The sequence below is a fragment of the Lepidochelys olivacea genome (genome assembly GCF_965140295.1).
Source record: "Lepidochelys olivacea isolate rLepOli2 genome assembly, chromosome: 6".
Taxonomy (NCBI): domain Eukaryota; kingdom Metazoa; phylum Chordata; order Testudines; family Cheloniidae; genus Lepidochelys; species Lepidochelys olivacea.
In genome coordinates this window covers 18852679-18868777 of record NC_140416.1, presented here as the reverse complement: position 1 = coordinate 18868777, position 16099 = coordinate 18852679, and the positions used below count along the sequence as shown (strand labels likewise).

General features: G+C 45.5%; 1 protein-coding gene across 1 annotated transcript in view; it reads right to left on the bottom strand.

Annotated features, from left to right (window-relative positions):
- CRACR2B (calcium release activated channel regulator 2B) overlaps positions 1–16099 on the bottom strand; it is a 76058-nt gene that overhangs the window by 24262 nt on the left and 35697 nt on the right. The window contains exons 4-7 of the mRNA XM_084629786.1: positions 12274–12445; positions 8334–8480; positions 7511–7601; positions 6503–6595 (exon numbers count right to left, since the gene is read on the bottom strand). Coding sequence (XP_084485912.1) covers positions 6503–6595; positions 7511–7601; positions 8334–8480; positions 12274–12445 — 503 coding nt within the window. The remainder of the gene's footprint in view (positions 1–6502; positions 6596–7510; positions 7602–8333; positions 8481–12273; positions 12446–16099) is intronic.

Sequence of the window (16099 nt, the reverse complement as noted above, 5' to 3'; positions counted from 1 at the left end):
CCCCAGAGAGCTTACTGTGTAAGTATAAGACAAGAAACAACAGATGGATGCAGGCAGACACATGGGGAGCACAAGGAAACGATGAGACAACATTGGTCAGCCTGATAGGCAGTGATCTTAGACGTACATTGAGGTTTTTTGAGTACATTGAGGTTAGGTGTTTGCTTGGCAGAGGCAATGAGTGAAATGATTAGAGCAGGGAACTGGAAGTCAGGTTGCCTGGATCTCACTCAAAATACCCCTTAAATCTCATCTTGCAGCTGCCCGCTTACAAACTAGAATGAGAAGGTTTACAGCACTTTGGCAGGGGCTATCCCTGACAGGCCTTCATGCACCACCAGAATGTCACAGGCAAGCGCCTTGCTGAGCCAAGTTTAACCCTGTGGAGACAAGTAGATGTGTGCTACATTACCTGGGCACGAGGTCGAGTTAAGGACAAGGTGAGGTCTGATCTCATGCACATGCCAACCTTGCTAGGGCCCCTCTAGGAGGGGATGTGTACTCTGAACTGCCTTCTTGCTGCAAGCTTAAGTCAGACCCTTATCTGAAAGCAAGATAGCGAGAGATAAGGCAGGATCTCATGCATGGCCATCCCTGGGCAGAAGACTCCCATGGAATATAAACATCCAACTATGCTGGTGAAGCCTGGCTCTCCTCCACAGCATGGTATGCTGCGCCTGCTCTACCAGGCCAGGTGGAGACAGGTGGTGCGTGCAAACACTGGATTACTAGGGGTATGTTAGAGCAAGGGCCATTCATCCTGGATTTCTTGGAAGGCCACATGCGGACCCCATATCTAAGGAAGCCTTGCAGACAGCCTCAAAGATTAAATGTTTTAGCTTGCTAAGCACCCGGAGCAGACCCAGTGAATCCCAGTTACTTGAACCCCATCGCTTCAAACCTCCCTATCTAACAGATGGCCAACATTCCTCCATGCCTGTTGATCCTTGATTAGATAAAGCTGCTTGGTGCTGCTCAAGCCATGTGGCTAGCTGGGACCCTACCGTAGCCCTGAACAAGAACAAGTTTGTACGTATCTAAAGCAGAATCATTAGCTGGTCCGGTCGTGGAATCTACACAAAGGAAAACCCAGAAGACACCCAAAGAGCGAAATGTCTCTGATATTTTGCTTGCTGCAGATTTGCCTAGTGCATGGATTTCCAGCTAAGCCCTTCCCATCTCCTACAAGCCATTTCTGGAAACCTAGCTCTTCCCCAAAGAATTCCAGATAAAGCAGGTCAGAAGTTGGGTCATTCTTCCTCCTGGGCAAAATTTTGATTTAAAAACAAAACAAACAAACAAAACCAAAACCAAAACAAAGAAAAACGTCGGGTTGAAAACAGAAACGATCTCCAGTTCCCGCAAAAAGCATTGAAATGTGGTGATGAAAACACAGAGATGCCTTCCGTACAGATTTTTACTGAGCTGAAAACCCTATTTTTCATCCAAAAAAGCTTCAGTGAGCCCTAATCCCAGCTGCAATGACTGCATGGGACTGTGTGTATAAACTGAATCCAACTTTAAGACAGCATCCTTTCAGGGCAGGAATGTGCCATTGGTTTGAGGCAGTTTGTCTGCTACACTGAGCCAGGAATACTTATGGCAATATATATGTATATATATATATATATATATATATATAGCCACTTCAATATGACCACTAGGGAGTCCCCTCCCAAAGCGGCAGCTCTGCCATCTGGCGTGGCCAGCACTGACATGAGCACCTCTGATTGGCATGAGTTCTCCCTGGATACAATCAGCAGGCGCTAGGCAGGTAATTTGCAATGGGGAAGCTCTCTAGCAGAGGGAGGAGAGCAAAACAGGGAGCTGCTTTAGGAGAGGCAGCCACTGAACACACGTGTCTTGCTGTGTAAGGCAAGATTAGGGCCATCACGGGTGCATAAATGGAAATCAGGGTGAGGGGAACAGGGCAATCAGCTTATATGCAGCTGCCCTACTCAGCCTGCGTCTCTGTCACCACAAGCATCAGCGAGATAGGCCATCCCCACAGCATGTCACAAGGGGCTTCCTCGCCTTTTCCTTGCATTGCAAGAGTGTTGCTGCCATGCTCCTAGTGCCTGACGTAAAGCCTATTGCAGACAGTAGGAGTCTTCCCACTGACTTCAGTGGGTTTTGGATCACATCACTAAATCCTTGTCAACCCATAGAGCTCGAGACTCAAACATTGACCCTCATCTTGTTTTGTCACGTGACCGTGCTGCCCCCTCCTTGCTGGCTGTGGGTTTCGTCATGACGATCCATACATTAGCAACCTTCACTCCTACTTATTGCATTTATCTGTGCCAAGGTACGAAACCACACACCTTAAAAAAGCCTGAGTTTTCCATGCAGGATACACAGGGCATCCTGAACTTGTTCCCCCATGCGAGACCCCAAGCATTTAGCAGAGGAGTTAACCAACAGTTCACTAAGGAAGAGGAAATGGACCATGTGGAAAGGAATGAAGTCTGCCAATTACAGACTGGTGATTTTCCTCTTTGATAGAATCCCCTCACAGGTGGGAGTGTTATCATTCGGTCTCATTGTGCCAGTAAGGGCCACTATTTTCCCTAGCATGGAAAGGATTTTGCTCCCCTGGTTATCTCAATGGTGGGAGATGAAGCAGATCAGACATATTTTCTGTGTCCACTTCTCTGTTTGTTTTAGTTTCACAGTCCATGGACCAGAACTGCAAATGCATTCTCCCCAAGAGGATTTGGGGATGGTTAACCACTCCTGCAGTCTCGGTAGTCATCAGATCATAAGTGTCTCTGGCACGATACGTTTATTCTTTGTGTTAGCCTTAGCCCCTGGGTTAAGGGGCCTCTATCCCCACCAAGGAAAGAGGTAAAAGACCCTTCATGCCCAACAGTGAGTGGATATCAGGCAAGGTCTTGTTATCTGTTTGATTTGATACCCTCCCTCCACTCACCTGAAGATGCCTCTTCCCTCCCTAACTTGGACTTTGGTGCCATCAAATAGTACACTTAAACTTTAGAACCATCCTCTAGACACTGACCGCACTGTTTACAGCGTGCTACAGTGTATGACCTGCATCATGGTTATCTACTGATATGGGCTTTCATCCATGGGCAGTTCCTAGTCAGAAGAATATCTACAGAGCTTTAAACACACACCCACACACCCCTAGCTGGGTGAGCTTGAAAGAGCAACCAGAGAAGTATCTCTCACTTTTATTCATAGGCAAGATCTATTCCGGTTCTGGAAGTAACCTAATAACAGCCATACTGGGTCAGACCAAAGGTCCAGCTAGCCCAGTATCCTGTCTTCTGACTGTGGCCAATGCCAGGTGCTTCAGAGGCAATGAACAGAACAGGTAATCATTGAGTGAGCCATCCCCTGTCGGCCACTCCCAGCTTCTGGCAAACAGAGACTAGGGACACTCAGAGCATGGGTCACATCCCTGATCATCTTGGCGAATAGCCATTGATGGACCTATCCTCTGGGAATGGATCTAGTTCTTTTTTGAAACCCATTATAGTTTTGGCCTTCACAACATCCCCTGGTAATGAGTTCCACAGAGTGACTGTGTGTTGTGTGAAGAAGTACTTCCTTTTGTTTGTTTTAAACCTGCTGCCTATTCATTTCATTGGGGGACCCCTGGTTCTTGTGTTATGTGAAGGGGTAAATAACACTTCCTTGTTCACTTTCTCCCCACCAGTCATGATTTTATAGACCTATGTCATCTTCCCCCTTAGTCGTCTCTTTTTCAAGCTGAAAAGTCCCAGGTTTTTTAATTGCTCTTTATACAGAAGCTGTTCCATACCCCTAATCATTGTTGTTACCCTTCTCTATACCTTTTCCAATTCTAATGGATCCTTTTTGAGGTGGGGTGACCAGAACTGCACACGGTATTCAAGGTGTGGGGTGTACTATGGATTTTTGTAGTGGCATTATGATATTTTCTGTCTTATTATCTATCCCTTTCAATCTTAATGGTTCCTATCATTCTGTTCGCTTTTTTGACTGCTGCTACACATTGAGCGGATGTTTCCAGGGAACTATCCACAATGACTCCAAGATCTCTTTCTTGAGTGGTAACAGCTAAATTAGACCCCATCATTTTATATGTGTAGTTGGGATTATGTTTTCCAATGTGCATTACTTTGCATTTATCAACACTGAATTTCATCTGCCATTTTGTTGCCCAGTCACCCAGTTTTGTGAGATTCCTTTGTAACTCTTCACAGTTTGCTTTGGACTTAACTATGGTGAGTAGTTTTGTATTGTCTGCAAATTTTGCCATCTCACTGTCTGCCCCTTTTTCAAAACACTTTGCACGTTTTGCTTATCATCTCATTTATCACGTGGAAGCGAGTGAGGCTCCCCTATATTTTTACCTCAGTATTACGAACTGTAATAGATTCCTAATGTAAGATGCACAGTGCTTTATCATAATGCTGTTGCCAGCCTAGGTCATTCAGTAAGAGCATGGCCCTTGAAGCAGTGCGAGATTTGGGGCCAAATCCTCAGAGGACATAAGTTGACCCAACTCCAGTGAAGTCAGTAGAGTTATGCCAATTTACGCCAGCTGAGGATCTGGCGCTGGGACACTATTCTCCATCCCCACCCCTATACACATACCCAGCGTGTGTGCGCGGGGGGCAGAGAGGGGAAGGGCACAGGTCTAATAAGCACTGAAGAACATGGCTACTACTCATGACTCCCCTTTAGAAAGTCCTCATTAGATCAAAGCAAGACCCTCTCATCCAGTTGACATACAGAATGATATCATTCATTGTATAAGGAGCTGAGCACACCCTTCGCAAATATTGACACAACGATTACCCAAGCAGCATAGCGTTACATGACCCAGAGCAATTATTTCTTCCCTATACTCTTTTAAGAGACGTAGCCATACAATAACAAGGAAGAGTAAACATCGTTGCCCTTCCTTATCTTGATAGAAAGGGGACCAGCTGGCTGAAACGAGGATTACAGCAGTGTTGGAGTCAGGCCAGCGTTTGGTGCCTGTAAGTCACAGAGCACTAGTACCTCTTGTGAGTGGGAGGTCGGGCTAAATTAAAGTGGGATCCCCTATTTCTGGTGGCTGAAGTCAAACACCAGAAGCCTATGAGAGCAGAATGTAGGAATGCTGGCCCAGTATCACTGGGTCCTCTGATAGGCTAGTAGATATGCTTGGGGTTAAGCCCATGCTCCTGGTTAGGAAAGCTACAGCATGACAGAATGGAATACATATAGTCTGAAGCAACATAGGAGATTTGCAAGCATCTCAGTATGGGATTTACCATATTAGATTGCTTTGGTGGTCCATCTAGTCTGGTATAAACTTTCACAGAGAGCTTTAAATCCATAGATCTCAAAGCACTTTACAAAGGAAGGCAAGTATGTGAGTTAGAGAGAGGTTAAGTCAATTACCCATGGTCACATACATCAGCACCAGAGCTGGGTATAGAACTCAGGCATCCCAACTCCCAGTCTAGGACACTGCTGACATGACCACAACACCTCCTATACTCATGCTTCAGAGGAAAGCAAAGGCCACCTTAATGCACATGGTCACTTGTGAAGGTACATGAACAGGTGAGAAGATTCCTTCTTGGCCCTGTGGACGATCAACCAATACCGCGAATTAGGGGTATTCTATTTTTTGTCAAGGTACAAATTTCTTGGTCAAGGTATAGTCAAGGTCCAGACAGCAAAGAAAATAACAATAATAAAAAAACAACAATAATGATAAAAACAACAAGGAGTCTGGTGGCACCTTAAAGACTTTCAGATATATTTGAGCATAAGTTTTTGTGGGTAATACCCCCACTTCTTCAGATGCATACAGACTAACACGGCTACCCCCTGATACTTGTCAACAATAATGATGAGTAAATAAAAAGATTTCAGGATCCATTCAAAAGCATCTTGTGGTCTGGATTTGGCCCATGGTCTGCCTATGGATTACCCCACCGTGAAGAATGAGACAGGAGCACCCCAATTTCAGCACATACAACTGAAGTAGCATAAAATTATCCAAACCCTTTTTAAATCCAGCTGCAGCATTTTACTCCATGAGTTATTCTGAAGGAGACAGAAAACACAAACCACAGAGGTTAAGGGGAATTGCTGCTGGTGTTTACATGCATGAATTGCTTCTTCAGCATGGCTTTGCTGGTCAGAATTGTGGAAGGGGACACACACGGACACACACACGCGTGCGCGCTTTATTGCACATACCTCGCCAAATTATATTATCCTGCAGGAAGAAGAGGAGATTCCAAAATGGATGGGACAGGAATACAGTAGCATTTTTAAATGAACTGTGGTAACCAGCAAGAATACTCAGGGCAGAGCCTAGCTGGAGCAGTAGGCAGGAACTGGACTGACTGGTGCAATGCAGCCAATTATCGCCCACTCTCAGCACAACTTCAGGAGCAGGGCGGTAGCTTTCAGGCTTGCCAAGGGCAGTTAAAAAGGAATTAAAGAAAGACACTGTGGGGCACCTATTTCTTCAGGAAGGCCAGGTTACCTTTTTCTGTCGGTAGAGGATTTTCTCAAGCTCCTGCTCCTTGCTGCGCAGCTCCTTCTGCAGCACGTTGCTCCTGCCGTGCCTCTGTGATTCCTGCAGAGGGGAAAGACCCATAGATTTTCATACTGTCCAGAGAACCCTGGACTGACATTTCCCAATACCAGGGACCAAAATATCATTGCTGCCCAGGAGCCTGCCACTAAATGACCCACCGCAATCCCCTCCTGCTTCAGAGACAGGAAAGTTGTAGGGCTCTCCATTGGGCCTTGTATTGAAGCCAGTTTCCCACCTGGTGGTTTAGTCTCCCTAGGGAACATCCAAGCTTGTTGCTGATCCCTTGGCCCACCCATTTCCCAACTCTATTTATTTTTTGCCTCTCACTGAAGAAGATTTACAAGGAACAGCTGTCCCTTTCTTCCAACAGTCTCATTGCAGGGGAGTTGCTCACAGAAGAGGAGGGCAGGGCAGGGCAGAAGACACACAGCAGTTCTTCTAAAAGATGGTTCTGGTTGTCTTTATAGTCTTCCCTCATGCTAATTTCCCCATACCAAATGAAATCTCAATAGTCCCTCTCAAGCTGGCTAATATCACAGATGAGAAAAGGACACTCCACAATTAACTTCTTCTGCATTGAAAACAAGAGGGTGTTCTTCAGGCCCCTTGAGAGCAGAGACCACAACCTCCCAACAAGGCAGAGATAAAAAGTGAAGCCCAGATTAGGCGGTAGCTGTCGTCAGTGTCAGAGCATATTAACTGAGGTTCCTGAGATGCACCATGAGCACTGCAACAGGGGGTGTCCTGGCCCAGTCTCCTCCAGCTAACACAGATCCTTGCACCAGTAGAAGAACAAGGCCACTGAAGATTTCAACAGAAGTCACACAGGGAGCAGAGGCAACAGGGTCACTGCCCTTGCAAATGCAGAGGAAACCAAATATTTGCCTCATTTATTAATCAAAATGCATGCCCAGCTGAGCACGTGTAGGGAGGAAATGGCCAGGCAGGATTTACCTGGCAGAGCAGTTGTTCCTTTTCCGCTTTGATCTGTTGCTCCATTTCTTCATAAAGACACCTGACTTCTCTGTCGTGGTCTGTCTCCTTCCTACCAAGGAGAAAGAGCGTGTGAGGGAGGGAGACTGAGAATGAATGTGAAAGGAAAAGAAGGAGAAATAAAGAAGGAGAGGGAGTGGGAAATCTTCATTCTCAAATAGGAGGATACAGATTTAATTTAGAATCCACACTAATAGCTTATTGGTATTACCCCAAGCACCTGGGTTTACATACACTGATAAGGGATTTCATGGCCACTCGACATCCATGGGAGCATATTTATTTGCACACAGTTTTATTTATTAGAGTCATCCATCTTAGGTACTTAATATGGCTTCCACATAGTATCTGAGTATCTCACCATCTTTAAAGTATTTATCTCCACACCATTCCTGTGAGGCTTGTCAGTATGATTATCCCCATATTACAAATGGGGAACTGAGGCACAGAGAGACTACATGACTTGCCCAAGGTCACACAGGAATTCAGTGACAGAGGTCTCCTAAGTGCTACACTGGTGCCCTACTCACTAGACCATCCTTCCTCTCTGCAAGGAGAAAACCACATAAGTTGGAGTTAGGACTCTGGCTAGATGTTAATGCCCAAATCTGGAGGGAATAGGCTAAGAGAGTCAATGCAGTATTATACATGGCACAGAAGTCTCCTTTTCTTCCTTAATCCCAGCCTCCGCCAGTTTCTCCTCGCATTTTGGGATAAGGCAATGAGTCAGGTTGCATCTAAATGAGTACCAGCTGGTTTCCAGCTGCCCTGGAGGCCTTCTTACCTCTTCAGTGCCTGCTCCATGGATTCCTTCTCATAATGCACCTCCCTGATATACGATGAAACATGGAACAGGAACTCCTCAAAGTTGGCCAAGAGATCTGGCTGTTCTTTCCGGAGACGAGACCAAAGCTCCCGAACCTCACTCTGACTGGAGCAAAGATAAGAGCGGGAGAGCCAGGGAGTTTCCATGTTATCACAGGATTGGTATTTCTTCTAACTTACACACGTTCAAGTAAAGAAGGGCTGCCCTGCATTGACCTTAGAGGTTGCATTGGATGGGCCTGTAATACTGAAGTGTGGGGGGTGGACCATGACTGGGAATGAAGACTACGAAGTAGTGGGTGGCCAGAATGAGATAAGTCATCCCAAAACCACCATATAAAACTAACTCAGCATTGCCATGAGTCAGGCCCCTCCAAAATCATGAGGCTTAAAATAAACAATAAATAAATAATAAAATTGGTTCAACCTAATAAAAAGCAGCAATTATTATAAGGCATGGATTTTAGAGCTACTTTACAAATATTAATTATCACACAGCTACTGTGAAGTAGATCAGCATTACCCCATTGTTTTACAGGTGGGGAAACTGAGGCACAGGGCGGTGATGTACCTTGAACAAAGTCCCATGCCAAGCTAGTGTCAGAGGTAGGAGTCACACCTTCCAGTCCCTTTCTCTAACCACCAGACTATGCTACTTTTAACAAAAACCTGAGATGATTCACCCCCTCTCAAAATGACCCAAGCATTCAAACTCTTTAGAGCAGTGTGGACTAGCGGATAGAGCACTGGATTGGGACTCAGAAGACCTGGTTTTATTCCTACCCCTGCCACTCTCTTCGGTGACCTTGGGGAAGTCTCTTCACCCCTCTGTACTTCAGTGTCCCTCATCTGTAAAAGGGGAATAATAATACTGACCTCCTTTGTAAAGCGCTTTGAGATCTACTGATGAAAAGCACAATATAACAGCTAGGCTTTATTATTATTTTTCACCGCTAGAACCATGCATCTGAACTTACTGTTTCTTTGTGCGTGATGGGGAAAAGATGGAAGAGGTCTCCATATTCCTGTAGGAATGGGATAATCCCTCCTAAACTCAACAGTTCTTCTCAAAATGAAATAGGAGGCTTAAAATGCTGCTCACTGAGAGGTAGGGATGGGGGGAGAATTACTTCTGTGCCCTATTTCTGGAGAAAATGTCTTTGGGGCAGGGACTGTCCTTTTGGTCTGTGCTTGTACAGTGCCTAGCACAGTGGGGTCCTGATCCAGGACTGCCAGGCACTACTGCAATACAAATAATAAGACAGATCAAAAAATGTAGACTAAGTCTTAGCACTCTCACTTTAAAATAATAAGGAGACCTAGCTCTTCAATAGCACTTTTCATCAGTGGACCCAAAAGCACTTCGCAAAGCAGATCAGCATCATTCCCCCCATTTTATAGATGGAGAAACTGAGGCACGGGGAAGGAAGTAACTTGCCAAAAGTTATCCAGCAGAGCAGTGGTAGAGCTGGGAATTGAACCCGGGTCTCATGACAAAAAACAGGAAATTAAGGGAGAGGTGTTCAAAAATACCCAAGGGATTTAGGAACAGACCCATTGACAGTCAAACAGGATGTGTGCACCTAAACCCACTAAGTGCCTGCAGAACACATTTAGTTGACGACTGAAAGCTTTTATGTTTGAGCTGATCGACATTTTTCAAAGGTTTTTCCCCTCAAAAAATGGTCGTTTTTTCCCCCCAACAATTTTTTTGCATTGACTTTTTTCATTTTTCATGACCTGAAATATGATCATCAATATTTTTCATTTACCAAAACCCCAGATTTTATTGAACAAAAATTGTCCATTTTGAACTCTCTGAAACAAAATCAACACCACTTTGTGATTTCCCCTTCCCCCACAGTTTTCAACTAATGCAGCTTTGTATTCATCTTTTGAAAAAGCTAGTTTGACCAATACAAATTCAATTTTAACATCAATTTCACTATATGTTTCTGCTGAACATATAGACTCCATCTAGTGGACAATACAGTGCAAAATATTCCATTTAACCTGGACAACTCTTTCACTGGGATATTTCTCAGGAGACAGAGATGAAGGGCAATGGATGCTGTTTAACTGGGATGGTAATATCATTATGGTAAAAGTGACCAGGTGGTGCTGTTTCACATCAGTTTCCCAGTTCTTTTTCTTAACGTGTGAACAAGTTTTTAGTCTGAAAAGAAATGCCTGTTTGTTTTGCAAGGCTCCAAAGAGGAAACTTTGTGAGCAGCAACAGAGTTTGCTCTCTGCTTTGGTCTCTCACTGGAGTCAGTTCTTGAGTCAGAGTTGCTCCCTGGGAACCGGGCATTGGTGTTGGCTGAGATTCCTGAAAGAAGAGATTGTCCTGGATGCTGTTTGATCATCTCTTTTCCAGAATTGGTATATGTGCGTAAATAAAACAAGTGACACTTTGGGTATACCCAGACTCTGCCTCACTGATTTCCCCTTCCCTGGAAAACACCCAGCAAGGCCTTGGAATTCTGCTACTGCCAGGCAAGGGGGCAATACTGGTCTCAGAAAAAGGAGCAACGATATCATCAGTTCCACTTACTGGGGCCACATTTACCCTGTTGCAAGTGACTAAGTGGTGCTTAGACAGATATACATGTCTAGTCTTAAAGAAGCTGTCAGATTTCAAAAGAAATAAGATAGGAATGAAGCCGGTATCATTTTGTTCACTGCAGCATTTTATGGCATTCACTATATTTTTTGGAACGTTGCCTGTTTATAACCTCTTCTCCTAAATCCGGTGAGGTTGTCTATGGGGATGCTTGCTGCATGGCACATCTAAATTCCTTTGGACAGTAACCAAAGACCATGCCACCTTAGCCTAGTGAATAAGTTATATTTCTTTAGGCAAGGTGATCAGTTCTGTTGGGGTTTAGGGCAAATGTTTAATTTTAAAACTATTTCTCTGGGCCAAATAAACTTTTTCCTGGGCTGGTGGATCTGTGACTGTTTCAAGGAACATCTCAGGTGAACCAATGATGATAGAGACTGATTATATACATCACTGGAAAGTTGGACACTCCAGCTTTGATTGATGTATGGCAGCTTCTTCTACCTATCATGGTTCATGATGTATCCAATCATACGAGTAATATTTGAGCTGTGCATGTACATCCACTGTGCCCTGCTCTTTGGAGCAGCAGCCTGGCCTATGACCCAGCCCGACCCACTCCTGTTCATACTTAAAGGAGAATCCTGAAAACGAAGAGGAAAAAAAATCCTACCAACTGAGGAATGCGCAGCCATGTATTTCAAAGAATGATCTGCCCTGGGGTGAATGCTCCGTCTGAGGGGATGGCTAATGACATATACATCAGATCTGAATTACCCAGATTCTCTGGGTGTTCAGATTCAAGTCCCAACAGGGTCAATTTACTTCCTCATCTTTCTAGGTGGATCAGTCAAGCTCCAGGCAGTGCATTGTGCAGCCATCTACAAATAAGACCTTAAAGACTAAGGTCCTCTGCGTGGCTGTTGAAGACCTCATGGCACTTTTGGAAAGACAAAGAACTCATCTCTTTGCCTAAATCCTCCCCACACCCATGGTTGTGCTGCGTACTGTGCACCAATTGGTTGCCATCCTGATGACAGCAATACTTCATAGCTGAAACATGAGCCTATAGCCTGTAAAGTTCTTTGGGAAAAGTGCTGTATTAAAGGCCACTGGTGATTATTCAGGCTAGATATCCCAGACTCCCTTGCATTTCTAAGGCAACACATGAACTTGACACAAGGTTGGGATACAAAGTGCTAAGGCAACACTTCTGAAAGCAAGTCCTTGAAGATAGCCAGCAGTGCCAGGTCAACTTCTCTCGGTCCATGCTGAAGCACTGAGGTTTTGTTACTGTAAGATCAGACCAGGACAGAATTTGAGATTTGAGACTTACTCTTCAAAGACCTGGGCTGCGCTGAGCTGCTCCATCATTGAACAAAATCGCTTCTCCTCTTCGTCGTCTGTCTGGTCCAAGTCGTCTGACCAGCCTGACTCAAAGGTCTCCTCGAGTCTGGAGTGATCTGTGCTCCCAGACCCTTGGTACAGCTCAATCCCGATGAACTTCCCTGCAGGAAGGGGGAGGGAGGGAAGAGGGAGCCGGTGGTCACACTATATTTAACACTAGGAAAGCTTTGAGGGGCAGCCTGAACCAGCTCCAGTAGAGATGGCCAAATCCAATGGTGTCTATTAAACACTGCCCTCAGATAGCAAACAGAGAGCCTGTTCTTGTATCATTATGAACGGGAGGAAATTGATCAGTATCTAGTAAGAGCTGAAGCAGCCCCCTGCTGGAGGCTCAGGAATTCAGGACTTTCAGGTGATGTGCATTTAGAGTTGAATTCATTACACCACAGTTCAGGCATTATAAGAATGGAAGGGTGGGCCTGCACTTAAGGCAGTGGACTGGCACTGGGGGGTTCAATTCCCAGCTCTGCCACAAGCTGATCTCGGGCAAGTGATCTCGGGCAAGTCACTGAATCTTTCTGTGCCTCAGTTTCCCAGTCTGTAAAATGGAGATAAAAATCCTTCCTCTCTCCTGCCCTGTGTCTACCTTGTCTGTTTAGACAGAAAGCTCTTTGAGGCAGGGCCTGTCTCTCGCTATGTGCTTGTACAGTGCCTAGAACAGAGTCTCTCCGATCTCACTTTGGACCTCTACCGGTTCTACCATAATATTAATAATTCTCCTCTCACGCCGCTCGTCTCCCCAGGTACTATGCTGAACAAAATGAGTACAGCTCTCTGAACAAGGCCCCCTCCCTGCAAAGATGGCTCCCTCTCCTCGGGTCTCAGTTTATCCGGAGCGCTGCACTAGGAAGGTGGAAAATATTGGGAGTTGAGATGGAAATGAGTGGGCAGGAAATTCTTTCTAAAGGAATACATCAAGCGGCTCTCTCTAGGAAAAAAAAAAGATTTTAATGCCAAAAGGGATCATTATGACAATCTAATCTGCCCTCTTGTGTAGCATAGGCCGGAAGACCTCACTCAGTGATTCCTGCGTCAAGCCCATCACTTATGTTGGAGTTAGAGCAGGGTCGGGCAAACTTTTTGGCCTGAGGGCCACATCGGGTTTCCAAAATTGTATGGAGGGCTGGTTAGCAGAGGCTGTGCCTCCCCAAACAGCCAGGCATGGCCTGGCTCCTGCCCCCTATCCGACTCCCCATGCTTCTTGCCCCCTGATGGCCCCCCTGGAACTCCTGCCCCATCCAACCCCCCCGTTCCCTGACCCCTGACAGCCTCCCCAGGACCCCTGTCCCATCCACCACTCCCTGTCCCCTGACTGCCCCCCGCCGCCCTATCCAACCCCTCCTCTCATTCCTGACTGCCCCCGCGGCTCTGCAGTTGGGCTGCCTGGCAAGAGCTCGCAGCCCCGCCACCCAGAGCACTGAGCCAGCAGAGCAGTGAGCTGAGGCTGGGGAAGAGGGGCAATGGGCTCGCCTCCCGGGCCAGGAGCTCAGGGGCTGGGCAGGAGGGTCCCACGGGCCATAGTTTGCCCACCTCTGAGTAAGAGTGTAACTTCAATACCTGGAAAGATACTGGAACAAACGATTAAACACTCAATTTATAAGCACCTAGGGGATAATAAAGTTGTAAGAAATAGTCAGCACAGATTTGTCAAGGACAAATCATGCCAAACCAACCCGATTTCCTTCTTTAACTGGGTTACCGCTGGATGTGGGGAAACAGAAGACATGATATATCTTGATTTTAGTAAAACTTTTGACTCAGGGCTTGTCTTCACAGATTGAGGCGGCTGCAATCGGTGCAGCAGGTGTTGATTTAGCAGGTCTAGTGAAGTCCCACTAAATCGATGGCAGAGTGCTCTCCGGTCGACCCTGGTACTCCACCTCCCCGAGAGGAGTAAGGGAAGTCGACAGGAGAGCGTCTCCCGTTGACGCAGCACAGTGAAGACACCACAGTAAATTGAGCTAAGCTATGTTGACTCCAGTTAAGTTATTCACCTAGCTGGAGTAGCGTAACTTAGGTCGATTTACCCCCATAATGAAGTCAAGGCTTCAGTCCCTCATGACATTCTCATAAGCAAATTAGGGAAATACAGTCTAGATGAAATTAATATAAGGTGAATGCACAAATGATTGGAAAACCATACTCAGAGAGTAGTCATCAATGGGTCCCTGTCAAACTGGGATGGCATATCTAGCGGGGTCCAACAGGGGTCAGTCCTCAGTCCAGTACTATTCAATATTTTCGCTAATGACTTGTATACCGAAGTGGAAAGTAGGCTTATAAAATTTGCAGATGACACCAAGCTGGGAGGGGTTGCAAGCATTTTGGAGAACAGGATTAGAATTCAAAACCACCTTGACAAATTGGAGAATTGGTCTGAATTCACCAAGATGAAATTCAGTAAAGATAAATGCAAAGTACTTCACTTAGGAAGGAAAAAATCAAATGCACAGCTACCAAATGGGGAATAATTGGCCAGGTGGTGGTACTGCTGAAAAGGATCTTGGATCAAGACAGAATATGGGTCAACAATGTGATGCAGTAGGCTAATATCATTCTGGGGTGTATTAATGGGACGGTTGTATGTAAAACACAGAAGGTAATTATTCCACTCTATTCGGCACTGGTGAGGCCCCAGCTTGAGCACTGTGTCCAGTTCTGGGCGCTGCACTTCAGGAAAGATGTGGACAAATTGGAGAAAGTCCAGAGGACAACAACAAAAATGATAAAAAGTTTAGAAAACCTGACTTATGAAAAAAGCTTAAAAAACTGGGCATGTTTAGTCTTGAGAAAAGATGACTGGGGGGGGGGGCCCTGAACCTAACAACTGTCTTCTAATAGGCTAAGGGCTGTTCTAAAGAGGATGGTGATCAATTTTTTCTCCATGTCCACTGAAGGTAGGACAAGAAGCAATGGGCTTAATCTGCAGCAAAGGAGATTTCTGGCTAGATATTCGGAAACACTTCTTGAGATACGGGTAGTTAAAGCTCAGAGAACTGTCTTCCAAGGAGGTTGTGAATTCCTCATCATTGGAAGTCTTTAAGAACAGGTTAGACAAACACTGCTCAGGGCTGGTGTAGGTTTACTTGGTCCTGCCTCAGCACAGGAGGATGGACTAGTTGACTTCTCTAGGTCCCTTCCAGCCCTGCATTTCCATGATTCTAGCTTTAAAAAAAACCAAAAACCATCCAGTATGGACTTAAAGATAAGCAAGCAGAGACACAGGGAGCCAGAGTCTAGTTTCCTGAGCCAGGAACTTCTGGGTTCTAATCCCTGTCCTGAAATATATTTATGACTCTTGGGAAACCACCCAACTCCTCTGTGCCTCAAGTCAACAGCAGAGTAGAATCTTAACTCCATCCTTCCTGGCTCCAAGCTGCATGCTCAGACCACATGTCTACTGCATCCTTTCCATTACCTAGAGACAGTGTTTTGGTATGTCATTTGTATGACACACACTGCAGTAAAGCACAGTGTTTTGTTTTCTTTTGAATGAGATCCCGTCATTCCTCTGAGCCTGCCCCTAACAGCCTTGGTCAGTGCTCTCTGTGCCAATTCATAGACTATGAAAACTTCAGTCTCAATTTTCTTGTCAGTGAAAGGCCTTAAACATGTCCAGGCAGTTGCCATTCTCTGACATGTGGAACATGCCCAGGAAATAGGTGGGTTGCACTGTAATAAAAGTATATCCTTCTCTAGTAGCAACAGTTTAACTATCTGCTCTTGAAGTGACTGCTGTAACCCTACAGGCTTGA